This window comes from Stegodyphus dumicola, chromosome 8, assembly GCF_044657685.1.
Source record: "Stegodyphus dumicola isolate Sdum_Otavi_A_Nest chromosome 8, ASM4465768v1".
NCBI classification, from domain to species: Eukaryota; Metazoa; Arthropoda; class Arachnida; order Araneae; family Eresidae; genus Stegodyphus; species Stegodyphus dumicola.
Genome location: NC_140775.1, coordinates 104957823 through 104981943, shown reverse-complemented (window position 1 = coordinate 104981943; position 24121 = coordinate 104957823). Strand labels below are relative to the sequence as shown.

The 24121-nt window shown below is 30.6% G+C and overlaps 1 protein-coding gene across 1 annotated transcript in view; it reads right to left on the bottom strand.

The window, feature by feature from the left end:
* Atf6 (bZIP_ATF6 domain-containing protein ATf6) overlaps positions 1-24121 on the bottom strand; it is an 89247-nt gene that overhangs the window by 32499 nt on the left and 32627 nt on the right. The window contains exons 3-9 of the mRNA XM_085822221.1: positions 20715-20894; positions 18972-19278; positions 18084-18274; positions 16318-16401; positions 16048-16155; positions 5887-5987; positions 5521-5760 (exon numbers count right to left, since the gene is read on the bottom strand). Of these exons, the coding sequence (XP_085678347.1) occupies positions 5521-5760; positions 5887-5987; positions 16048-16155; positions 16318-16401; positions 18084-18274; positions 18972-19278; positions 20715-20894 (1211 nt within the window). The remainder of the gene's footprint in view (positions 1-5520; positions 5761-5886; positions 5988-16047; positions 16156-16317; positions 16402-18083; positions 18275-18971; positions 19279-20714; positions 20895-24121) is intronic.

Below are 24121 nucleotides of genomic sequence, written 5' to 3'. Positions count from 1 at the left end.
GTTGATTTTTCAGTGCAATGTATGAACTTTTAAACATAAGATTTTCTCCACCATTAACTGTGATAAAATTATGTCATGAATGATATTAAAAAGTATTATACAGTCAAAAGTCGTTAATTCGGACACCCATAATCCGGATCTCAAAGCTACAAACTTTCTGCGCATGCGTCGCGTTGACGTAACGTCGTGCAAGACCTTTATGGCTGTGAATATGCGTGTGCGCGTGCCCAAGCCGGATCCAATTATTTTTTGCAGAATGTTAGACCAATTTTATAAAAGTAAGCTTGAACTTTCGATTATATCAAATAGAATTTCTGATATATATTTACTAATATGTAAAGGATCTACAAATCCAAAGTATGTTTCAAAGTCCATTAAACAAAAAGTGGATAAAGGTATATCCTTTGTTTATCTAACCATTCCGAAATCTGTTTATCAATTTCACGCTGCTCTGAGGCGGGGGAACGCCGCGGCGCGCAATGAATTGGAAGTTGATCTGTCAGTACTATCCTTATCTTCAGGGCAGATGTTTTTATTTTATTTGGCTTATAATTCCTTACTAAACGTAGTTTTTCATCATGATGTACTCCGTCTTTGATATGATTTAAATCAAATTCCTCGTCATTATAATTCGCTTCCGATAACGAAGAAAGTAAAGTAAACAAATAAATATTAAGCTTTTTTTTTTGTAAATTTTGATACCCTTTAGATCATAATTGTTCTTTATTTCATAAATTACATTTCATATTTTTAATTTTACAATTTCTACATGCCATCTTACCAGATTTAAACTGATGACCTATAATCCGGAATCGCCGAAGTCCCGACGAGTCCGGATTAACGACTTTTGACTGTACATAAATTCTGGAATGGAAGTTATTGTTCACAAAATGGCAGTGCAGGGCCCATTTATATCCATCTTATTAAATAATATATAATTGGCTAACAATCACCTCAGTGATATTTCAACACTTGCTAAATTCTGAAAGGTTCAAAAAGCATTTTTTCCCCCCTGATGCAAAACTGTTAATATAAGCATACATAATATATATTAAATGTAAATTTTTATTAGAATTAAAAATAAGATATTTAATATATTTAAACAAAACATTAATAGAAAAAACACTAATGAAAAATAAGCACCAAATTAGATTTCTTGTTTTAACTCTGCAATTTGCTCAATTTTTTTTTTTTTTACTCCAAAATTTTAATCTGTGCCTGTGCTTTCCTTTTGTCTAATAATATTTTTTATGTTTATTATCACACAGTTTTTTGTCTTTGAGTGCTTGGTGAGATGCACCACGAGCAGATCTGGCATATCGTAACATATCAGGAGTTACATTAACATTCATCACACCTCCATTTACTTTTATAGCATCATAAACAGTTCGCATTGCTGTTAAAGAATTTTCCTGGAAATTTTCGACCAACATATCATTATTAACTGAAAAACCACTTTCTACTGTAGCATTGCCATGTGATAGAACTAGTTTTACAACACTCCAATGTTCTTTAAAATCTGAGTTATTAATCAAGTCCTTATAAAAGTGATTAAGTCGCATTGCAGCATTTTTTAACAAAAGTCTCTTTCCAAACACCCTTACTTCTGAATAATAATTCTTTAAATTGCACTTTTGGTTTATGTGCCACTGTGGAATTTATCTATTCACTTTCATATAGTATATACAGTAACCTTTCATCCTTTTCCCACATAAAAATTCATTAGACATTATGAGCTTAGAATCTAATGAAGAAATGCATTTAACTAAGCTATGTTTCAATGTGCTTCTTTCAAATATTTTTGATACCAGCTTAACCAAAAATGTTCTGCAGCAAGTTATGAATTCTCTTTTGTTAAGATCAGATACTCCTTTTAGCTAAACTCGCACCAGCAGCAATACCCACATCTATATCTGCAACATTACAATAAATGTTCTGATCCAGAATATCTATTTTTATCACTTTTTCAGGAGTTTTTACCTCTCGCAGTATACCTTTTTTTGACAAATTTGGAGAGAAGCTGACTTAGCATACTATGGAAAGTTGTATATTGAAAGGGGCACAAAGGATCAGCTGTCTGAAATGACTTTAGAAATGGATGTAGAACTCCTGCAACAGAAATAAAAAAAAAAAAAAAAAAAAAAAAAAAAAAAGATTTTTGCCAAAAGGAGCCTATCTTTAACAGCTTTTCCCAGTCTTTCAAGCTGACACAGTTTTTGGTAGTTCGGATGATTCTACATACTTTTTCACATGAGGAAAAATATCAATAGCTCAGCAACAGGTACGTTTTCACACCATCTTACTTCACAAAACTTTAGCGGAAAAGTCATACAGTTAGTGATGGCAATATAGTCTGCTTGCTGAGCAGGACTGTCTTTAAATACTTACGGTATGCATATTTTTAAATAATGCACTTAAATTCCAGTCAGTAGCTTTATGGCCAGCTCTAAAGGCACCAGCAACAACATGCAAACCACAGGACCCAATATCTAATATATGGCAGGCATCACTATTTACTAATTTTTTTTTTTTTTTTTTCAAATCTCTGAGGAATTTAAGATTGACATTTGGTCCATTCAATGATACTTGCAGCAATTTTTTTTTTTTTTTTTTTTTTTTTTTTTTTTAAATCTAGTTCTGAGGTTCCTTCAAAGAAACTTCTCAGAAGGTCATTGGCAGATGCATGTCCCAAAAAAATTGATGTGAGGTATCTTGTACTGACTTCATTCCTCACACTGCCCCAAAATCTAACAAATAGGTCCATTTGACCTCTCTGGACAATTCTATTTTCTATTTAACACTTCATCGAAGCAAATTACAAATTCAGTGTTCTTAAGATCAGAAATGAGCATCTTTTTTAAGTATAGAGCTAAACCAAATGACACTAAATATGACATTTTTGTACATCCCAGGGTCATAGCTTTATTGCATTCATCAAACATTTTCTGGAACAGAACAGCAGCATCATTAAATGCATTATAAGAAACAAGTTTCATAGTCCACAGTAATTCCACAGCTAAAACTTTGTCCTTAGTTATGAAGGAGTTTAAATTTGATAATTCAGCAACTAGTGCTGAAGACTGCTGTGTTTCAGAACTGTTTTTATCTATGGCGAAATAGCTTTTTAAGTTTTCTGAGTTCATCTTCACAGAAATAATTTTCTTATGTTTTACACTGTTTATGTGGCTTGTGATTGCTTTCCTTCCCATGTTACTAAGAATGATATTTTTTTGGCAAAATATGCATCTTGCCATGTTAGGAGCTCCTTCGATAGGTTGCAATCATGGACTCCACTGAGGATTGAGATTAGAATCTGCCCAATCTGGATTAAAAAATGCCCTTTTTCAGACATTTTGCAGCTAAAGGAGAGAAAGAAATCTATTTAATATTTTAAAATAAATTCAAGTATTTTATACTTATTTAGCAATATACACAAGTTAAAAATATGTGAACTAAATTTCACAGTGGTATGTTATCATACTGCCAGAATTAGATTCACGAGTATACCATAGAAAAGTGCTTGAAATTTGAAAGTGTTAACTAATAAGAAATAAATTTAGAAGGAAGAAGCTACATTAAATGACATGAATAGCATTTAAGTAAAATTAATTAATTGAAGATTAAAAAGTGAATTACAATAATTAACAGTATTTTGCCGAATTTAGTTATATTGAATGGTTAGCCAAGATAACTTGTTATTATTTTGTTTAATTTACTGCAAAATAACAAGGCATTTATAAAAATGTTTAAAAGATTTTGTTTTGTATGAGCATGGGGAAAGAGCACAGCAAAATTGGAAATTTCAAGCAAGAGCAGGATTGATTACTTATTTTTACTACATGAAGTGTATAAAAAATGAGGGGACAAACATTTTAATATTTAATGTTTGTTTCTGAATTCGGCCACAAGTTTTATCGCTGTTTATTTCTCAGAAATAAATTTTAAATGCGAATTATTTAAAAATTGGAACAGGGGAAAACTGAATTCAGAACAAAAAAACAGGGGGAAAAAAAGAATATTTTGCCATTTACAAAACAAAGTCAATTTTTTTAATGAAATTTATAAAGTATCAGTTTTTTTTTTTTTTTTTTTTTTTTGCGTAATTTCGAAGTCTGATAATCATAATATATACATGCCGCCAATGATGTTGAAAAGCTTAACAGTTCAATTTGATTTGTTTAATATTGCACAAAATATGATTCAAAAAGCAACAATAAACTTCTTTTAACTTTAAAAATGCACTAAATGAATTCTTATCATTTTAACAAGAAAATATGATAGAGTGTTAAGTAAACATACATCAAAAAAAGTTAATAAGATGTAAAAGATTACAAAATTTAACTTACCACATTTTTTAACTGAAAACAGAAAAATGAGCTCTCTTAACCATGAGGCAGAACTTCAACTCTTTCTTCCATTCCACATGCGCATGCGATTCTTTGTGCGAGCCCCTGAATTCAAGAAGCTACTGAAAACTTTCTTTGCCTTTCTGAAAGACAATCTGATTGGCGCTGTGAAAATTGGCTTTACATCAGCTGCATGAATGATGTGCATGCGATACATAATTCACCAAGAACGTGATCACTTTCAACACTGGCACGAAAATCGCTTTTTGGGGAATTGCTGTTATGAAATTCCCTGATTTTTCCCCGACTTTTTTGGTCAATTTTCGATTTCTCTGACTTTTTCCGGTTTTCCAGGTAGCGTGGCAACTTTGTTTAATGAAACATATATCAAAAGCTACTTTACACAAGGAGGAAAATGACAAGAAGCAACTACAGTGGCTCACATTTGTTTTCGGACAATTGTACTGCTGAAATTTTTTTGTACACATCTTCTACTAAATACTGAAACATAGACTTCAAATTTTTTTGAGTACATTATTTTCTGTTTTAAGCCTTTCTAGTTGTAAAATAAACATATTCTAATCACTCATAGAATAATTCGGACACTTAAACATTTTGTTGAAATGTATTGGCATACTATGTTTCTTGTTATAATTTTCTGTTTCAAATGAAAATATATTACAAAAATTATCATCTGTCCTTGTTATTCCTCCTAAACTATTGCTTGCTTTGCAAAATATATTAACATTTCCATATCTGAAGTGAACATGAGAAGATGCAACAAATTAACTATAAGTTCTCTCAGAAATTTAATTATTCAGTAATAAGAAGTCGTTACACTTAAAATGTCTAAAGACCAATATATCTTTTGAAATTCAAATCCACTGCAATAAGATGGCAAACAACGGAATGAACAAAATTAGTATTGGCTAATTTCTTTTTTACTTAAATTTGCTCTGCTTTTCAGTATGGCATGGGCCTTTTTTTAATAGAATAGCTGTACCATACATTTATCAACAAGCAAAATATGAGATAGTTAAAAATTTAAAAAGCTGAGCTAAAACTTTACAGAACTCAGCATACAGAATAGCATTCATTTTTTACAGTATGACTAAAATTCTAATGCAGTCTATAAGCACCTAAATAAAAACATAATATGTCTAAAGAACCTCACCTCAAAGATTCCGTTTTATTTATAAACTGCTGACAAGTTGAAGAGTTATAAGATTTATCCCAGTTAACAAGATATTCAGAACTGTCTTCATTTTTAATAAATTTCTGGCTACGAAATAAAGGTTTTGGGGGTCTTTCAGCCTTTGAATTATTTTCTTCATTCCACAACAGAATTCGTCCTATTCGATGATTTTCTAATTCTTCTGGAATCAATTTAGAACTGGTTTTGTCAAATATTGGACTGAAAAAAAAAAAAAAGAAAAAAGAAAAGAAAAAAAATTCATAATTTTGGGGGGAAAATACAGATAAATTAAAAGAAACTAATACTTATTTTGAAAACAAATAATCATGAAGGTATTAGTCTCACCTATATGATCTTAAATTAAATGTAATCATGAACAATACAACCATCAAACATGCAGTCTTTTTCACTGCTTTTGGTGAAAAGGCAGATTTCAATTTAAAGATCTGTGGGTAGAATAATATAATTAAGAAAACAAGCTCATAAAAATGCATAAAATTTAAAATAGTGAAGTTTTGTAAAAAAGACAGAGACGTTAATATCAGGAACACAATAATAGAAGAAGAAAGACAATCATGCTTATGGTTTGAAATGATATTCATCTGTTAAGTGGTTTTTTATACATACATGGTATAAAGGCAGAAATTTTAGATCTAATAATAAAGTTATCAAACTAACATTACTTGGAATACTGTTATTGAACAAGGTTGATATTGAAGATGATGCTCTCTTAAGTATGACAACATAATCTTAAGATTTCGTGCATAAATAAGTAGAATCATCTCTAATTACATAATTAAAACATACATAATGAGATTTAATGAATTGCTCATATGATTTTTAGTGTTTAATGATGTATGCAATTCATGAATACAAACTTCTAAATACACCACTCAAAAAAAAAAAAAAAAAAAAAAAAAAAGAAGGGACAGTGCTATATCTCCCGTTTTACTGGGGCGATTCACAAAATTCAAATTGCGTTCTTCATGTCTCGAAAGCGCGACTTAGGATATATATTAGATTTATATATAGCACTATTCTAACATAGGTATTTTGACACAAAATCGGACTTCTTCTGAAATAACATACCAATTTTTTTACATATTTCGATTCTACAACTCAAATTATGCCTAAATATGAAATTTTGTAAAAATTGTATGAGTAGTTTTTAAAATATTAGCTCTCAAAATTTTAGCTCCTCAATGTTAATTGAATTTGGCAAATATTTATTAATATCCCTTTTTTAATAAACTTTTTTGATTTTTTTCTCTCACATTTCGAAATTTAGGTTTATTCCAAATAAAATTTACCCATTTTTTGTGTTTTATTTTTTAAATTTCTATTCTTAAATAATTTTTCGAAAAAAAATTTGAATTATAACATATAAAATTTTTACCATCACCTTAAAGTAGGTGTATTTTTAAGCATATCTGCAAAAAATTAGACTTTTTTATTCAAAATTTTCTAAGATATACACGAATTTACATATTTTCGCATTTTGAAATTTGGCATCTTTTTTTTTTGAGCGATAATAACGCCAAATGTGGTCTATGGATTTTTGTTACAGTGAATTGCCACAGCTATTTTTAACCTTAAATTTCAAGTAAAATTTTACGGAGAATTAATTATATGACATTTGTTCCCTCAATGATGCATAATAAATATTTATTAATACTATATGAAAACCTATTTTTTAAAAATTATAGATGATATTATTCAAATTTTTAACTATTTTTTTAAATTTCTTTCTTTCTTTTTTTTTTTTTTTTTTTTTTTAATAAGAGTAAATTTTTACCTTCGGCGTTTTATCGTCTGCTACTTTACTTCGTTTAAATCGAATTGTCTAAAACTGAGAATTTTCGTTTGACGTTTATTTGAATTTTATGACATTAATTGCATAATTTATTTCTAAACAAACTGTTGCTTTTGAAGTGGCTGAAAGAGCGGCTGATACTATCATCCATATTTTTAAAGCACAGTATATTTTTATAGTAACATAAGATTTAGAATAATCATTTTTATAAAAGTCAAATTATGATATAAACATACAACCCTCTAGAGACTGAATTAATGTTAGTAAGTAAGTTCAATGGTTATGTAGAAATGATCTCCAGCCACTTAATGGCTGGATAAGTCAGCAGATTCTGTGGACAAGCAAGAATAATTATATAAGCGACACCAACATTCTGGATTCAACTAACAACGAGGATACGATGTTTATTAAATGAATTCAAGAAGTTTTAAAACATAAAAAATCAACTCATTTCTTATCCTAAAATGTATTTTTGTGCATAGTGTATTTTCATAATATCCTTAAAATTCTAATTTAGAATGTAATTGTCAAAAATTGAATCCTAATCATCAGTAATATAATAAGTAATTATTACGGTTAATAAATCCTCCTTATAAAGTAATTGCAAATATTTTTCTGTGCAAATATTTTTAATTTTATATTAATCAAGATTGCACACGATATTATTTATTTGCACCTCAATTCTTAACGTCAGTTCTAGTAGAAGTTGCAAATCAATTATATTTAATTAAGGATTGGATTGGATTGGATTATTTAATTATGGCAAAGCACACGAGGGCTATCTGCCTAAAGGAGGGATGCCTTCGTGGAGGACTTTCTAAGGGAAACTGGCTGGTATACACGTTACACATGGGGAAAACCAGGAAAACTCCCATGCGGCCAGCCCATTCGTGGGATTCGAACCTCGGATCGAACTACCAGCGTTCAGCATCTTTCTTTACCGCTTGGCCGCTGGTGGGCTATTTAATTAAGGAATGACGATCTAAGTTTAGAAACAACGTACCGTAACAACAATTCCATTATTGGCGCCGTATCTTTCATGTCACTCCCGATTGGCAAGCTACATGATTTTTAATGAGTATTAGGGTTTTGCTAGTAACTTCACTTGGAAATCGCGCTTAAACTAAGTTAGTTGGTTATTTATACATAGAAAGAACATGGGAGCTACTTGATTAAAATGCTTTCATAGAGAACCTTTGTAAAGAGAACCTAGAAAACTACGAAAACCAACCATGCAGCCTGGGTTAGACTTCAACAAACAATTAGTATTTAACAATCTTCAAATGCTAGGCAACTGATGAGGCTCCAATTAAATCTCAAATTTAATATTTTATTTGTAAATATTTAAAATATTGTTTACTCTTAGACACAAAAAGCAGAATTTAAGTTTTGTTAACTCGTTTGTACACTACCAAGCCGTAGTGCAAATGAATATTCAATTTCTTTTGCAATAATTGTACTCACTTAATATTCTTGGAATATGAGCTACAACAAACAATTAGTATTTAACAATCTTCAAATGCTAGGCAACTGATGAGGCTCCAATTAAATCTCAAATTTAATATTTTATTTGTAAATATTTAAAATATTGTTTACTCTTAGACACAAAAAGCAGAATTTAAGTTTTGTTAACTCGTTAGTACACTACCAAGCCGTAGTGCAAATGAATATTCAATTTCTTTTGCAATAATTGTACTCACTTAATATTCTTGGAATATGAGCTAAAGAAGGAACGTTCTCGGAAGAAGTGTTTAAATCCAGTGATATTAGGTTTGTCTTACAAGCTCAGGATCAAAACGATTCTGCAATTGCCCGAGTAGTTGACTTGTAAATGGCTGTGAATTAAGCAGATGACTTTTATTCTTACGTTTTCAGTCAGAAAACGTATTCCAAATGTTTTTTATTGCATGGCAATGCATCTTTTCATTATTCAATAACCAGTCGGAGAACCGCTTGTGTTCCGAAAATAAGTATTTGTACTCAATCATCCAGCATGTTCTTCAAATTTGTCTTCTTGTGATTTTTTTTTCTTTCCCAAAAACTAAAGTTGCCTCTCAAAGGAAAGTTTTTTGACATTGAAGAGACAAAAGGAGTATGACATCTATTTTTAGAGGCATGCCAAAAACAGATCTGTACAAGCCTTCTCTTACATTACATGTTGTGCAGTCAGACAAAAAGTTGCATCAGCGTAAATTCTATAATCTATTTTTATTACACTCTGATTACTTTATTAACATACAGTGAATATATACTAAACCTTTCACTTCAGCTTAAGTAATTCGGAATTTTTGATGGAATTGTTGTCGGAACTAGGACTTAGAAGATAAGTCAAATTTAATATTTCGATAACCCAATAAATTCAAGGTCAAAGTTTCAATATTTTATTTTTGGACGGAGGGGAAATTATTTCAGTTTTGGTCCATTATCCTAAGTATATTTGCTTCGATTCTTTATTTTTCCATAAAAGCGAAAAATTTACGCATGGTATACATATAACGCATAGCTTCAAATTAAAATTTAATAATATATAGAATGGTTATGATTAAAGTTCCACATTGAAACGGTCATAAAAGGAAAACTACTGGATCAAATGTTATCAAACTTGGAAATCGTGTAAAGGAGCTCATGGGAACTTATTTTCCGCGAAAAAAAGGAAGTTCGAAACCTCACCACCAGGAGGAAAATGGCGCTGTATGCAATATTGTTAAACGAAATATGGGTCGTAATCTAACTTAACCTTTTGTTACATGGGTTTAATATGTTGTATACACTTAAGAAACTGAAACAGAAGTAGGCAAATTACCATTTAAAGGCGTTAAATTCGATAAATGTCGAGTGCGCCATCCCTGTAAGTGAGAAATTCGTCCGTGAAAACCACGAATTAGCGATTAGAAAATGTGAGATCGCAAATCACTCTCACAAGTGCGTACAATCTGGAAATCGTTTTCTTACAGATCGCTAATTTGTAATTTTTGAAGCCTGAATTCGGCACTAAAATGAAGATACTCATTCAAAACGTTTTTAATCGATTTGGGCCAAAGAAATTCCTCATGTTATCTATCTAGTTCCATTGCATTCTCCTACTGCATTTGATTGCAAAGCAGTCATTCCACACCGTTTAGTGTTGACTGACAGCTAGTTTTATAACTGAATCATTTTCCTCTGAAGAGCAGTCGACAGCTGGACTACTGCAATTGCAGCTCACTTAGAGTCAACATTAAAATGTTTCGTGATACATGAACTGCAGTAACGTGGCATTTCAGATACTACGATTTTTATGCAGGGCTGGGCCCCACCTCACGAGTGTCACACAGTTACTTAGGCAACATTTCACGAATGAATGTCTTATAGGCCAACACTTCCCCTCTTCCCACCAGACCTCAACCTCAGTGACCTTTTTGCTATGGGGTTATCTCAAAAACACTGTTTATGGTGATAATCTAAACAATCTGGCAGAAATGAAAAATGTGATACACTGATAACATTCCTCCTGATATGCTAAGAGCTGCTGTTGAGAATGCAGTAACAGGATTTAACTTGCTTTCGAAACATGCTGACGCTACATTGAACATGCTTTGTAACACGTTTCGGAAAATATTAAACACATTTTAAACAGATGTTTTCGTGTCTTATTTCATTTAAAAATATTGTACACAACACCATTTTCTCCCTGGTGGTGAGCTTTTGACATTTTTTTTTTTTTTTTTTCCGCAGAAAATAAATTTCCACAATCTCCTTTACACGATTCCAAAGTTTGATAGCATTTGGTCCGGTAGTTTGCCTTTTATGACCATTTCAAATTGAAACTTTAATTATAGCCACCATGTAAATTAAACTTTAAAAGTTTGACAGTTTGGTTCAAGTCCCAGCTTTAAAATTATATAGATAAATATAATCTTTTATATTAATCCTCTTAGAAAGAATGTTTTAAGAAGCTAATTTTTCTCTCGCGTGACAGATTGTATAAAAAAACATAATCTTTAATATGATTTAGATTGTTTCAGCCGATATAAGAATCGGGTCACTCGGTGGTACAGAATAAACCCTGCTGAATTGTTTTATTTCTCTGTCATTTAGCAAAAATCTTTTAATTAAAATATTTGACTTCGCTTTAAACTTTATTTGTAGTTAAAATGACTAGAAAATGAAAAGCTGTCTTCAGTTGAAACGCAATTCATGTAACTGATATTTTAAAAAATTGACAAGAATGCAAAATTTATGGAAGTCTAGCAATCGAAAAATCTTAATTTTCTTGTGTGAGCACTGAAAATAACTGTAGAAGAGAAAGAAGAAAATTAGGGAGAAAAGTAAGCAAACATTTTTAGGGAAATTTGGCTGTCAGACATACCAAGATGTTTAAAAAAGTTGGACGCTACTGAATATACTTTCAGGATACTTCAAAGAATTTAGGCGTTCAAAGAGAAAACACTTGGACGTGTACACCAGCAAATACCATCAATTGAGCTTGTGTTAGCAGAAAAGACAAAAACGATATCACTGCAAATTAAAGTGAAGAATGTCTGGTTTTAGACTACATGGTTGTATAAATTTAAATTACGTTATAGAACATCATATCGTAGCATAAATCGAGAATCCCATGATTTTCTCAGTCGAATTATTTGAAGATTCAGGTGTTTATCCAGTGATGTATGTGGATGTCACCTAAAGAAGTTTTTTTTTTTCCCCTCCTGATGAAACAGCGGCCGAGCGGTAAAGTTGCTGAACACTGGTAGTTCGGTCCGAGGTTCAAATCCCGCGAACAGGCTGGCTGCATGGGCGTTTTCCCCATGTGTAACGTGTATGCGAGCTAGTTTCCCTTAGAAAGTCCTCCACGAAGGCATCCCTCCCCTTTAGGCAGACTGCCCTAGAGTGCTTTGTCATAATTAAATAAACCAAAACCTCTTGATGAAACCAGTCTTTCCTTTCATCTCATACCTTCAAAATGTTTAGCCTCTAAAGACTGATAAAAGCTCTGACGAAATACTTCGTGAAGAACTTTCTAAGGGAAACCAGCTGTTATACACGGTACACATGAGAAAATCCACCAAAACGCCCATGTAACCAGCCCGTTTACCGGGATTCGAACCCCAGAGTGAACTACCAGTGTTCAGCGAATTTACCACTCGGCCGTTTGTGGGCCTTTATGAAATGGAAGGCGATAACTTTATTTAAAATGATTGTCAGAAATAAAGATATTTCGAAAAGTTGGATGCTTTTCAATATACTTGCAGAATACCTAAAGAAAAAGAGCAAGAATAAAGTAGAATGCCTGAAGAAAAAGTGAAAAAATAAATAAATAAATAAATAAATTTTTGCGTAAAAGTTAGTATTTTTTTTTTAAATTTAAAACCTTTTAATCTTATGATATTTGATTCTTGCGATTTCAAAAATAAAATATTTGACCTAAAATATGAATAACATTTTAAGAAACGAAATGTAGGATAAAATTGTGTAAAGCAATGGGCACAATGATTAAAACTGTTTAAAGCAGTGTATGCAAGTCATCCTAAGTTAAAATGTCGGTTATACATCTCTGTTATTTATATATATCTTTTCCGAATGGAACATTGAAAGGCGTGTTAAACTGTGCTTTACTGTATTTTCTCTTTTAATATATGCAGTTTTCAAACGCACCGTAGTCTGGGTTACAAAGTATTCTTCTGAAAGAAACGCAATTCAAATAAATAAAATCAAATTCTGGAAAATTTATATTAATAAATATATTTAAAATGCTCAGTTCGAAGGAATAAATAGAAAATTTTAAAACAATTATCTGAAGAGACAATGCAACACAAACAATTAAAATAAAAGTATAAAAATTTAAAAATTACCTAAAATAATAACTATGACAAAAAATATTAATAACGAAAACTATTTGAAAAAAAAAAAAAAAAAAAAAACCTGCACCTTTATTTACGCAGTTTGAATAGGTAAATAGAAATTTTTAAAACAGTTATTCGAAAAAAACATGCAACTTAAATAATTAAAACGAAATTCGAAAAAGAAAAAATTACTTAAAATAATAAGTTATAATTAAAAATATAATATAAAGAATATTATTTGGAAAAAAGGAACGATGGTGACTTTTTTCCTCTTTCGGGAAAGGAAACTAGGTTGCCATATATTAAGAAGTTCGCCAAGTGAACTATTCTTGGCGCAAACTGAAAAAAAGTGCCAACATAAATTTGTGAGTTTCTCCATAAATTTCGCTCCAAATTTTACAAAATTTCATATTTAATCGTAAATTGAGTTGTAGAATCGAAATATGTAAAAAAATTGGTATGTTATTTCAGAAAAAGTCCGATTTTGTGTCAAAATACCTATGTTAGAATAGTGCTATATATGAATCTAATATATATCCTAGGTTGCGCTATCGGGACATGAAAAACGCAGTTTGAATTTTGTCAATCGGCCCAGTAGAACGGGAGATACAGCACTGTCCCCCCCCCCTTTTTTTTTTTTTTTTTGAGCAGTGTACATAAATACACACTGTGTTCACAAAAGCCTTTACCTGACCGGCATTTTTGCAACTGCTGGTATTAGACATGTACTTCCAATTACAAAAATGTTTTTAATGATGTAAAGACTCAATTTTTGAGCATTTTAAAATTAAAACAAAATCAATTTTGTGAAAATAACAAAAGCTACTTTTTCATATTCCTCTGCTTACTGTACTTATCTCCAGAAAAATCCTGTACTCATAAAAAATAAAGTAGAAAAAGTTTGGCTTCCACACAACAAAAATTGACCAAAGGTCTCTGATGTTAAGAGATTTAATGAACACCCCTTTTTCCCCAAAAAACAATATTATATATCTTATATCCATGCTCATAAAAACAAAAGGTGGCTTATTGAGAATCAACCAGGGTTACATCAAAGAAAGTACATATGTTATGAGCACGAAGTGATGTCACACTTATCCACAATTAGCATTAAATCACGCAGCTTAGCGATAATTTCATAGGCACATATTGGAGTAATGCTGCATCTGTGCATCCAAGCCAGGCATATTAGGTATCGCCGGGCCTTATTAACTGCTACGCTTCTACTCCAGATGGAATTCAAGGGCCTTCCCCCTCTCTTTTCTGCCATCAAGCACTTAAAAGAATTTCGGCTCATCATGTATTTTGAATGCCCCTTTGCTACATACACTATATGCTTACAAACAACTATGCCTTCTCTGAGATTTGAGCCTGGACCCTTCAGCAGCGACCATCACTAACAGGTGCATGTCTGGACGGCACGATAAGTTTCATAGTCGATGCATAATACAAAAATAACTTAAATTTTTATGTATTTACATGAAATAAACCTAATAATTAAATAAATAAAAAAGAAACCACTTTATCAAAAGAACATTCATCTAGATTTAGAGCATGCTGGGAAAATAAAATACACAACATTCTACTTAGTACTAACTTAGTTTTTAGAAGATACTAAACACCAATTTTTATTACAGCATTTCATAAAGGCCTTATTTTTTAGCGGGTAAAAGAAAAGAAAGCAAAGAGATTACTGGCAATAGCAAGAAATATGAAGTAACTAGGTGGGAATTACTTTCAAATGTAAAATGCTTCATATTAAACACAGGAGAAAACAAAACAAAATTATGCACAAGCTTAATCTACTGAAAAACGGTTAAAAAAAGAACATATTTAAATGCTTAATTATCAGTGAATCAAAAGAATATCCTGATTTCAAATAAATAGATGACGAACAATGCACAGAAGTTTGGGTGCTTTTAAGTAACTATATTTTAAAATGATAATTTTAGTACATGAAGCGTTTTTTTAAATAAATAAATAACTTAAATTTTTATGTATTTACATGAAATAAATCTAATAATTAAATAAATAAAAAAGAAACCACTTTATCAAAAGAACATTCATCTAGATTTAGAGCATGTTGGGAAAATAAAATACACAACATTCTACTTAGTACTAATTTAGTTTTTAGAGGATACTAAACACCAATTTTTATTAAAGCATTTCATAAAGGCCTTATTTTTTAGCGGGTAAAAGAAAAGAAAGCAAAGAGATTACTGGCAATAGCAAGAAATATGAAGTAACTAGGTGGGAATTACTTCCAAATGTAAAATGCTTCATATTAAACACAGGAGAAAACAAAACAAAATTATGCATGAGCTTAATCTACTGAAAAACAGTTAAAAAAAGAACATATTTAAATGTTTAATTATCAGTGAATCAAAAGAATATCCTAATTTCAAATAAATAGATGACGAACAATGAACAGAAGTTTGGGTGCTTTTAAGTAATTATAACTTAATTTTAAAATGATAATTTTAGTACATGAAGCGTTTTTTTTTTTAAATGTATTTCCTTTATAGATTTGCAAAATAGAATTAAAATCTAAAACTATCTGAAAAGTATGGCAAATAAGGGGCTACTGAAAGCATTACTCATGTATGTAATAAAATTTCACACTGAGCAATAAAAAGTTTCTTTTCCCTAACGTAAAAGTGTGTAGACTATTACACTTTAATTTTATGAACATGCAGCGAGCTATTTTTCCTCTAAAATAATACGATGTATTTCACATTATATTAAGCACAATGTTTTAGAATATACAACTGCAAATTTTAAAGCTATATTTATTATTATACTCAACATGTTTTTTATCTCCAGCATTTTTTATCTTTATTACTTAATTTAAATGTAAAAGAAATAGCAAACCTCTTTTTCAAGATCTGATATCCTTAACTTCAAACGACAGTTTTCTTCCCTTAAACTGGAATTTTCTGCATTTACAAGATTTAATTCAGCTTCTAGCTTCTGTACATACTAATTATAGAAAAGAGTAAATATTACGAGAACTAGTAGAGGAAAACTGCATAAAATTAACAGATTTAATAATGATATACAAAGAAATTTTAAAAACAACTCTAAAGATCTGAAAGCTGTGGTCAAGGGAGGAATTTGTTCTTTAAAATAAATATTTCTTACTTCTTTCTTTCTCTTCCTTGACAGGTCTGCAGACTGACGATTTTTCAGAATTCTTTGCTGTCTCTTCAAAGCAGCAGCACAGACCTACAAAAAGAAACAGCAATTTGTTTACTTATGAAAACAAAAATAAACATTTAAAAATTTTCTGTTCTGAGTACTTAATAAAAGTAATTTTAATACTGATAATTCTAAATTTAATTGTGGCCAATGGAAATATATGGTGGTTAGTGCAGCTTTAAATAATTCTTTACATTAAAAGTTTTTAAAATGAGAACATCTCCAGCATATGGAAAAGAAATTACAGCAGTACTTTTCATTAAAAATAATATTTAAATATATTATATTCATATTATTACAAAAAGAATATTTTAAACTTCAAGCAATATGTCAGATGTATAAAAGATAATAATTTTTTGCACTGTCAGACAGCAACAATAAACAAACTAAAAAAAAGGAGGACACACCAAGAAGGAGTTAGGAGATTGTAATGAAATTTCATATATGATAATCTTTCGACCCAGCATATAAAGGATTAAACTTTGGCATACAAAAATTGAACAGCTGGTGCTTAAGAGCATAGAAATTCCAATTCTAGGACATAACTTCAATTCATATTTGACTCTCTCACTTTAACTAAGCCAATGCCTAGTAAATGGGTTTGCGCACAGTATGAGATATGCCACCAACTGACAGAGGACATGTAATTAACCTGAAAGACGCAGAGTGATCAAACTGAAGGATCACACAAATATTTTGGCCACAGCAATGCCTGCCATTTCACACTGTTGGCAAAAATAGTTGAACTACAGCATTAAGAAGGCCACAGTTGAGAAACTTAAGACCTTAGGACAGACTTAAAATTTAAGGACAGAATGGCTGGCTCTTGAAGTACCTAATTCTCCAGTATCAAAGATCTAATAAGTAACAGAACACCAGAGGCAGCACGAACTATTGACAGGTGATTCAGAGAATGCAGTTTGTGCTCACAAAACCCACTGTACCAACCTTGCCTCATCTGTACACACCAATAAATGCATTTTCGATGCTGCTGGCCTTGTGCAACCTCGAATCTTACAGACTGGCATAGAATTGTACTCAACAATAAATTCTGCTCAGCCGTAATAACCAGTGTTACCACATATCTGGAGATGTCCAGGACAGTAATGGGGTATTGACCAGTCTCATCCATCACATGGTCTGCACTCAAGTTGTATCCCTTCGGTTGCCATGCATGTCCATACTGTCATGGCATAGTAGTATTTGGACAACATTCTACAGCCCATTGTGTTGCCTTTCAAGGAACTCAATAGGGGATTATGTTTTAATAGGGGTAATACTCAACTACACATAGCAATCATTTCATCTCTGTGTTAATCAAAGCTTATCAGATCTCTCTTTAATAAAGTATGTTTGTTGAGAGATCTAGCGACTACCGAGAATATATTTGAGCAGGCACTTCTACCATCTCAGGATATCATTGATTAAATTGACAACTGGAGAGAGTTTGGCAAGAAATCCCACAGAAGGTCATTTGCCAACTGTAGTAGTCAATGCCAAACAGGATAAAAACTTGCATAACAGCCAGAGCTGTATCAATCCTTATTGATTTATTTGCGGTATTTTTTAAATATAATATTGAGTATGAAATCTGATATCCCCCCCATATATACATCTAATTTGAAGGTATACTGTCCCTCTTTTTTTTTTTTTTTTTTTTGTCTTAGAATGTATTACATATTACTCCTGATATTTATAACAAAACTCACTTCAATCACGCTGTTATGAACTGCTCCATTTTTCTCATTATTTTTTAGCTGAGATTTTAAATCCAAGCCATTAGCTGTATTTTTTGAAGAACGCAATTCATTTGGAACAGGTATTGCAACATTTGCTGGTGCTTTAAGCGTGCCCTTGGCTAACTTAACAATCTGATCAGGTGTTAAAACAGCTTTATTACCTAAAAACAATGAATATTAATTCAGTGATCTATGTATTTATAAATGAATAAAGAATTAAAATAACATATTTTTTTCTTCATGATGTACTGAATGGCTACTGCTGAAATTAAAGATCGAAAAAATTACAAGAAAACTAAATTAAACTCTTGCAAATAATACCACATATCAGTAAATGGTTGAAAAAAAAAAGAAAAAGAAAATAAATAAATAAATAAAACTAAAATAATTAGCTAAATAAAAAATAACCTGAGAAGAAAGGAAGTGAAAGCAATTAACTAGGTAAAGAAAACTCTCCTCTTTACATATACACACACAAAACATTTTGATACCATTCTATTTTTCATCACAATGCTTAAGTGACACTCAGTCAGCTAAGCATGATGAAAAATGATAAGCGCAAAGTACATAAAAAATACATGGAATCTTTACTAATGCAAAATCATGGAACCATTTGTTTGAATAAAATAACAAAAACATATTGCAATGCGACCTTTATTTCAAATACAAGCAATTAGCTGATGTGGTATAAGTATCAGCAATTAGCTGATGTGGAAAATGCAATGTCATGGAATATAATACAATAAAATGGACACTACAATTTACATCAACTTGAAATTCACATGATAATTTCATATATTAATTCAAACAAATTCTTTTGAACACTGCACATTTCACAGAAAACTGTATGTATCTTACCAGAACTTGAAATGAAATGTGGTATTGTAACCTTGTTGTTTACCCTGGATGATTCTGGCTTCGGTTTTATTTTTACTCCAGGTTTCACAGACTTAGCTGTAGTTTGTGTGGTTAGTGGTACTGAGTATGACAAATTAGGAAAAGAACTCAATGATACTACAACTGGTTCAAGTCTTGTACAATTAGATGGTGAATCGGGTAGTAAATCCACAAGTCCTGGTGGGGTATGAGGAGGTGTATCTGTTAATATTACCTTTTCAGGAGTACTTGCAGTGACTTCAGGAATACTGATGACAGAAATATCATTCTAAAAATATAAAATAAAAATAAAACTTAATTTAGAGCAAAAGACAAAATATTTTTTAATAAAGCTTTACACATTAAAAGTAATGTTTGTTTACTGTCTTAACAGCCTGGGAGCAAAATGTTATTACTACTTTAACAAGCATTAATCATTAGTTTTTGTTAAGCATTCACAATAAAAAAAATTTCAAAAACGAAAATAAACTCCCAAATTTGTAGAAATTATGCAACAATACAATTTGATGACAAAAGATAGAAAAACCAGACAAATAAACAATCTTCTTTTACTGTTTATCACAAATAATAAGTTTCATATATCACTAGATTAATGAAGTGCTTCTAAAAGTTTAGAAGCATAACACTGGATTAGACTTTTTTCAATTCAAAAGTAAAAATGAAATAATGCAAAATGAAATGCTTATTTATCAGGATTAATCTTTGGATTATGGTAACTTGGCGATTTTTTGACGACCAACCCTGCTACAGCAACCTGCTGGTTTTTGTTTGGACGCCATTTTGTTTTCACGAAGTAAAGGCATGTTTTTTTTTTTTTTTTTTTTTTTTTTTTACTCAACATTTTTTTCCCAACAATCTGCCAGCCGAATTATGCTTATGCTAGAACTTTTATGGAACAAAAGTGCTTAATCATGACGAAGATTAGATGCGAAATTGGGACAAAGTGCAGAATCGCCCACTGCTTGCCGCGTTTTTACGAATTGCACATACACAGTATCATCCATGTACACGTCGACCTATTTTCACTTAAAAAAACATTCCAGAATTGCACAAAAATGGCATTGCGCACACTCTTGACTATATCCATGTACACTGCTAAAGTCCTAGTTAGTAACCTTTATCGCCTTACCAAAATGTCGCCAAACTACTTGTTACCATATTCCAAAGATTAGCCTTTATCAGAAAAAAGTTGCCAAATGCTCTGATTACACAATACAATATTAACAGAACATCAATAGAACTTTTGACTCTATTCCATGAAAATTCATTTTCCTGTAAACTAACAGCACATATACATGATATATGTTTCTAAGAGTCAATCATGTTGCTTTTTATATCTTTACTACATGAATTAAAAAAAAAAAAATAATTCTCTGAATGACACCTAATGGACAAATAATATAATAATTCTCCAATTATAAAATATTTAAATGTATAGAAAACAAATACTTTAAGGGGAGAGATTAAAAATATACCCGACAAGAGAATAAATTAATTAAATTTTATTTAATAAGAATAGACTCTTACAGTATATAATAATCCATCATAAATTTAGCACTCCATAATCCATCATATATTTAGTACTTTTTTCAGAAGCTGAAAATAAGTCTCTTTGAACATACTGAATTAAACTATTAAGAATATTTCTTACTGAAAAGGAAGATAATTATTAAAATGAAAAAATAACATGAGAATATGCATTACCTCTGAGGCAGGAATATTTGGTAAAATTTCAGGAGAATAAGGAGATGATGGCTCTACTTTCATTTCAACATCATAACCATAATCTTTTAATAACTCCTCTAAATTTTCACATATATCTACAGTTTGAAGTTCTCCAGTCTCTTCATTTTGATTGGGCAGGATGTATTCATTATTTTCAATCTAAAAGTATAAAGTTTTTTTTAATTTCAAACAAATTCCAAAATTTACGACAGAATAATATAAATTTTAGAATCTGATGCAAAGAACAAAAGGAAAAGCACTATCGTTAATCCTATATTTGGTTTAGAATCTTTTTTTATTAAATGTTTCAGAGCTTTGCAAATATATATATTCTTCAGAATGATTTCGTGTGGGGGGGGAGGACAACATTTACATTTTTAATTTCCTGCTTATTACCAGTAATAAGTTAAAATTTTAAAAATACTATTATGCTCTACACTCATTATGCATCAAACATAAAAAGATAATGATACACCAAATATATTAATACTTGGAATTAAAATATAATCAAATACCTCTCAAAATAGGGGAAAAGTAGTTTTACTTTAGTTAATGATAATTTTTTCTAACAACTGGCCATCTTTATTTAACAAGTTAACTACAAAGTATAAAACAGCACTGCCTCTCACAGACTGATAATATATTTTTGTATAATAATACCCAAAACTAGTTCTAATATGAGAATTCAGGGTTATTTTAGTAAAAAATAAGATTTTAATGTTATTTAAACAGCTCAGAATATGAAATCACATGTCACAATATGTGTCGTAGCTTCTTATTATACTTAATACAAATGCAGCTGCTAAGGAATTCACTGAGAAAATATAAAAAGACTATATGAATTGTCAGTATATTCAAGGAAACAATACGGCTCATATATATAAGTCTGCTGATAGCAAACATGTTAAAATAAAAGAAAACAAATCTTAAGCATTGTTTCAAGCAGCAACAAGTCCACAACTGAGTCTTTTTCACTTATTTGATTGTCAATTCAAGCTGTTAATATTTTTTTCTAATTACGGAATTCTAGAAATTAGAGTATCCTTTGCCATCTGAAACTTTGACTCTAGACTGATGTCTAAGCGATAAAACACATGCATGATTTTTCAAGGTTTTTGAGATAATGTCAAAATTTGGTGTCTTTTTGCTGCTTTATCATCTTCATTCTTCCTCTTAGATGTCATACTTAATTTCTGAATTACATGAAATACCAGTTCAAAAGAAGAGGATAAACATTGATGAATATGTGATTACAACTCTGCTAACATGAATGAAATTATCACAACTTGTCCGGGATCATTCAGTAAGCAGACAGTGCCAAGCAGGGTTGCCAGATGAGTGCTCGGACAATGTTTTGTAGAGAGTATGTTGCTATCGCAAAACAAATAAAGCTTTGTAGCAAACAGCAGATAAATGAAATTCTAGTATTGGACAAATTAAATGGAAACAATAAAGATTATGCTGATGTGCGAAATCACATTCTGGAAATCTGAGTTCGGTGAGGGTTTATTACACTATTGAAAGTTTTAAAGCTAATATTCAGAATTACTAAACTTATGGCATTTCAGGGATACTTTAATTTACTTAAAAGTTAGTAACTGAATTTCAATATAAAATTTTAAAGTTCACTATTTTATTACCTATTTATAACTAATATACTTAGGTAACCTCTAAAATACATGCTGGCATATGTTTGGTTTCCATTTGCCAAAGATTTATTTGGCAATGCAAAGTTTCCACAACAACATTATTATTATTATTTTTTAATTTAGCACAATTCCATAGGAAATTGCTCTGATTTCTAAAGTATTTCAAAAACAGTAGTATTATAGCATTAAAAATGTAAAATAATGAAAACATATTAGCTTTCAAAGAAAGCCTACTAGTACTTTGTTCAAGGATTTTGCTACACAGAATAGTTTGGAATTTAATTTACAATGAGAATGTAAAAATTCAGTGAGTAAAAAAAACTGACATTAATTAAAACTATAAAATCAAGAAACTTATCCTGTGCATTTTTCATTTTTTTTTTTTTTTTTTTTCCCTCCCCTTTTAAATTTGTTTGGCCTTGAAAACAAACTTTTCAAAAAACAAATTGTGCAGTTACTGGAATTTATTGAATGTAAGATTGCCATGAAATGATCTCAATTTGTACTTTAAAATTTCAGGAAATAGATCATTATAATTATTTAATATCTCACTGATATAAACATTGCATTTGCTAGTGACAACACAAATGCCACCCTCTCCCACAAAATGCCCTCTAAAAATATAATTTATCTGATATCTTTGTTTGGATGCTAGGGTATTGCCAGTTCAAACTTCTCAAAGGATTCACTAATTAGAAGTCAAATAATTGGATTCAGATTCTAGATTTTGATGCATTTTCAAAAACAAGGTAATAAAGCCTATGTTTCCAAATGTGTGTGATTATGTGAAAACATTGCGAGATGCAATGAAGATTAAACTGAGTAATCAAATGGGGATATTACAATTTCAAGAAATACAATTAGCTGTAAGATAAATAAATACAATTTTCCTGCCAATCAATATTTATGTTAACTTAGATACTGAATTTGAAAAATTTTAAGAACTAAAAATGGTTTTGAAAGCAAATTTGCTCTCTGTCAAGAAGGGACAGTTTTAAAAACACATTCTTGTCATACTAACAATAAATCTAAAATGAAGCTTCTTTTCCATAAATTAACTTGAACTTATTTCACTTTAGTAATATGCAGTACATCATTTACAACAAAATAAATGTCTAATTTTGCATTTATACAAGCATTTTATGAATGAATAAACTAGATTTACAGAAAGAGATACATCTATCGGATAATTGATGGGTAGTTAAAATTCAACCTTTTGCTTTCCTTAAAAAAGAATAGCATATCACGTGAGTGCGATCATCCAGTCCTAGCTGCATTTAATATCACTGCCAAATCTTTAACAGCAGTATTTGAAAATACCTTATGGTACAAATGTAAAAGATGATATTGTCTTATGAGTTTCTATTGTAGATGTATGATGTGTAAATAAACTCCCATGTAGATAAAGTTCAATGTAATACAAACTGAATGTCTTTTAAGAGATAAATAATGGACTCAACATTGCTTGATGGTCAGCCAGTCAGCCAATGGCCTAAATCCAGTCATCTACCTTGTAAAATACACAAGGAGGTTCAAAAGGTCGATGAGAAGAAGAGCTTGCTCGAATTTCTATTCTTTTGATCAAATATTGAGTGGTTGAATTTTCTTACAAACTTGTTTTTAAACTAGCGAAGTAATATCTCCACTATAACTATGGCAATCATAGTCATGCAATGTGCATGACAACAATAGATGGGTAGCATATATGTTACAACTGTGACAAATCTTAAATGTTAT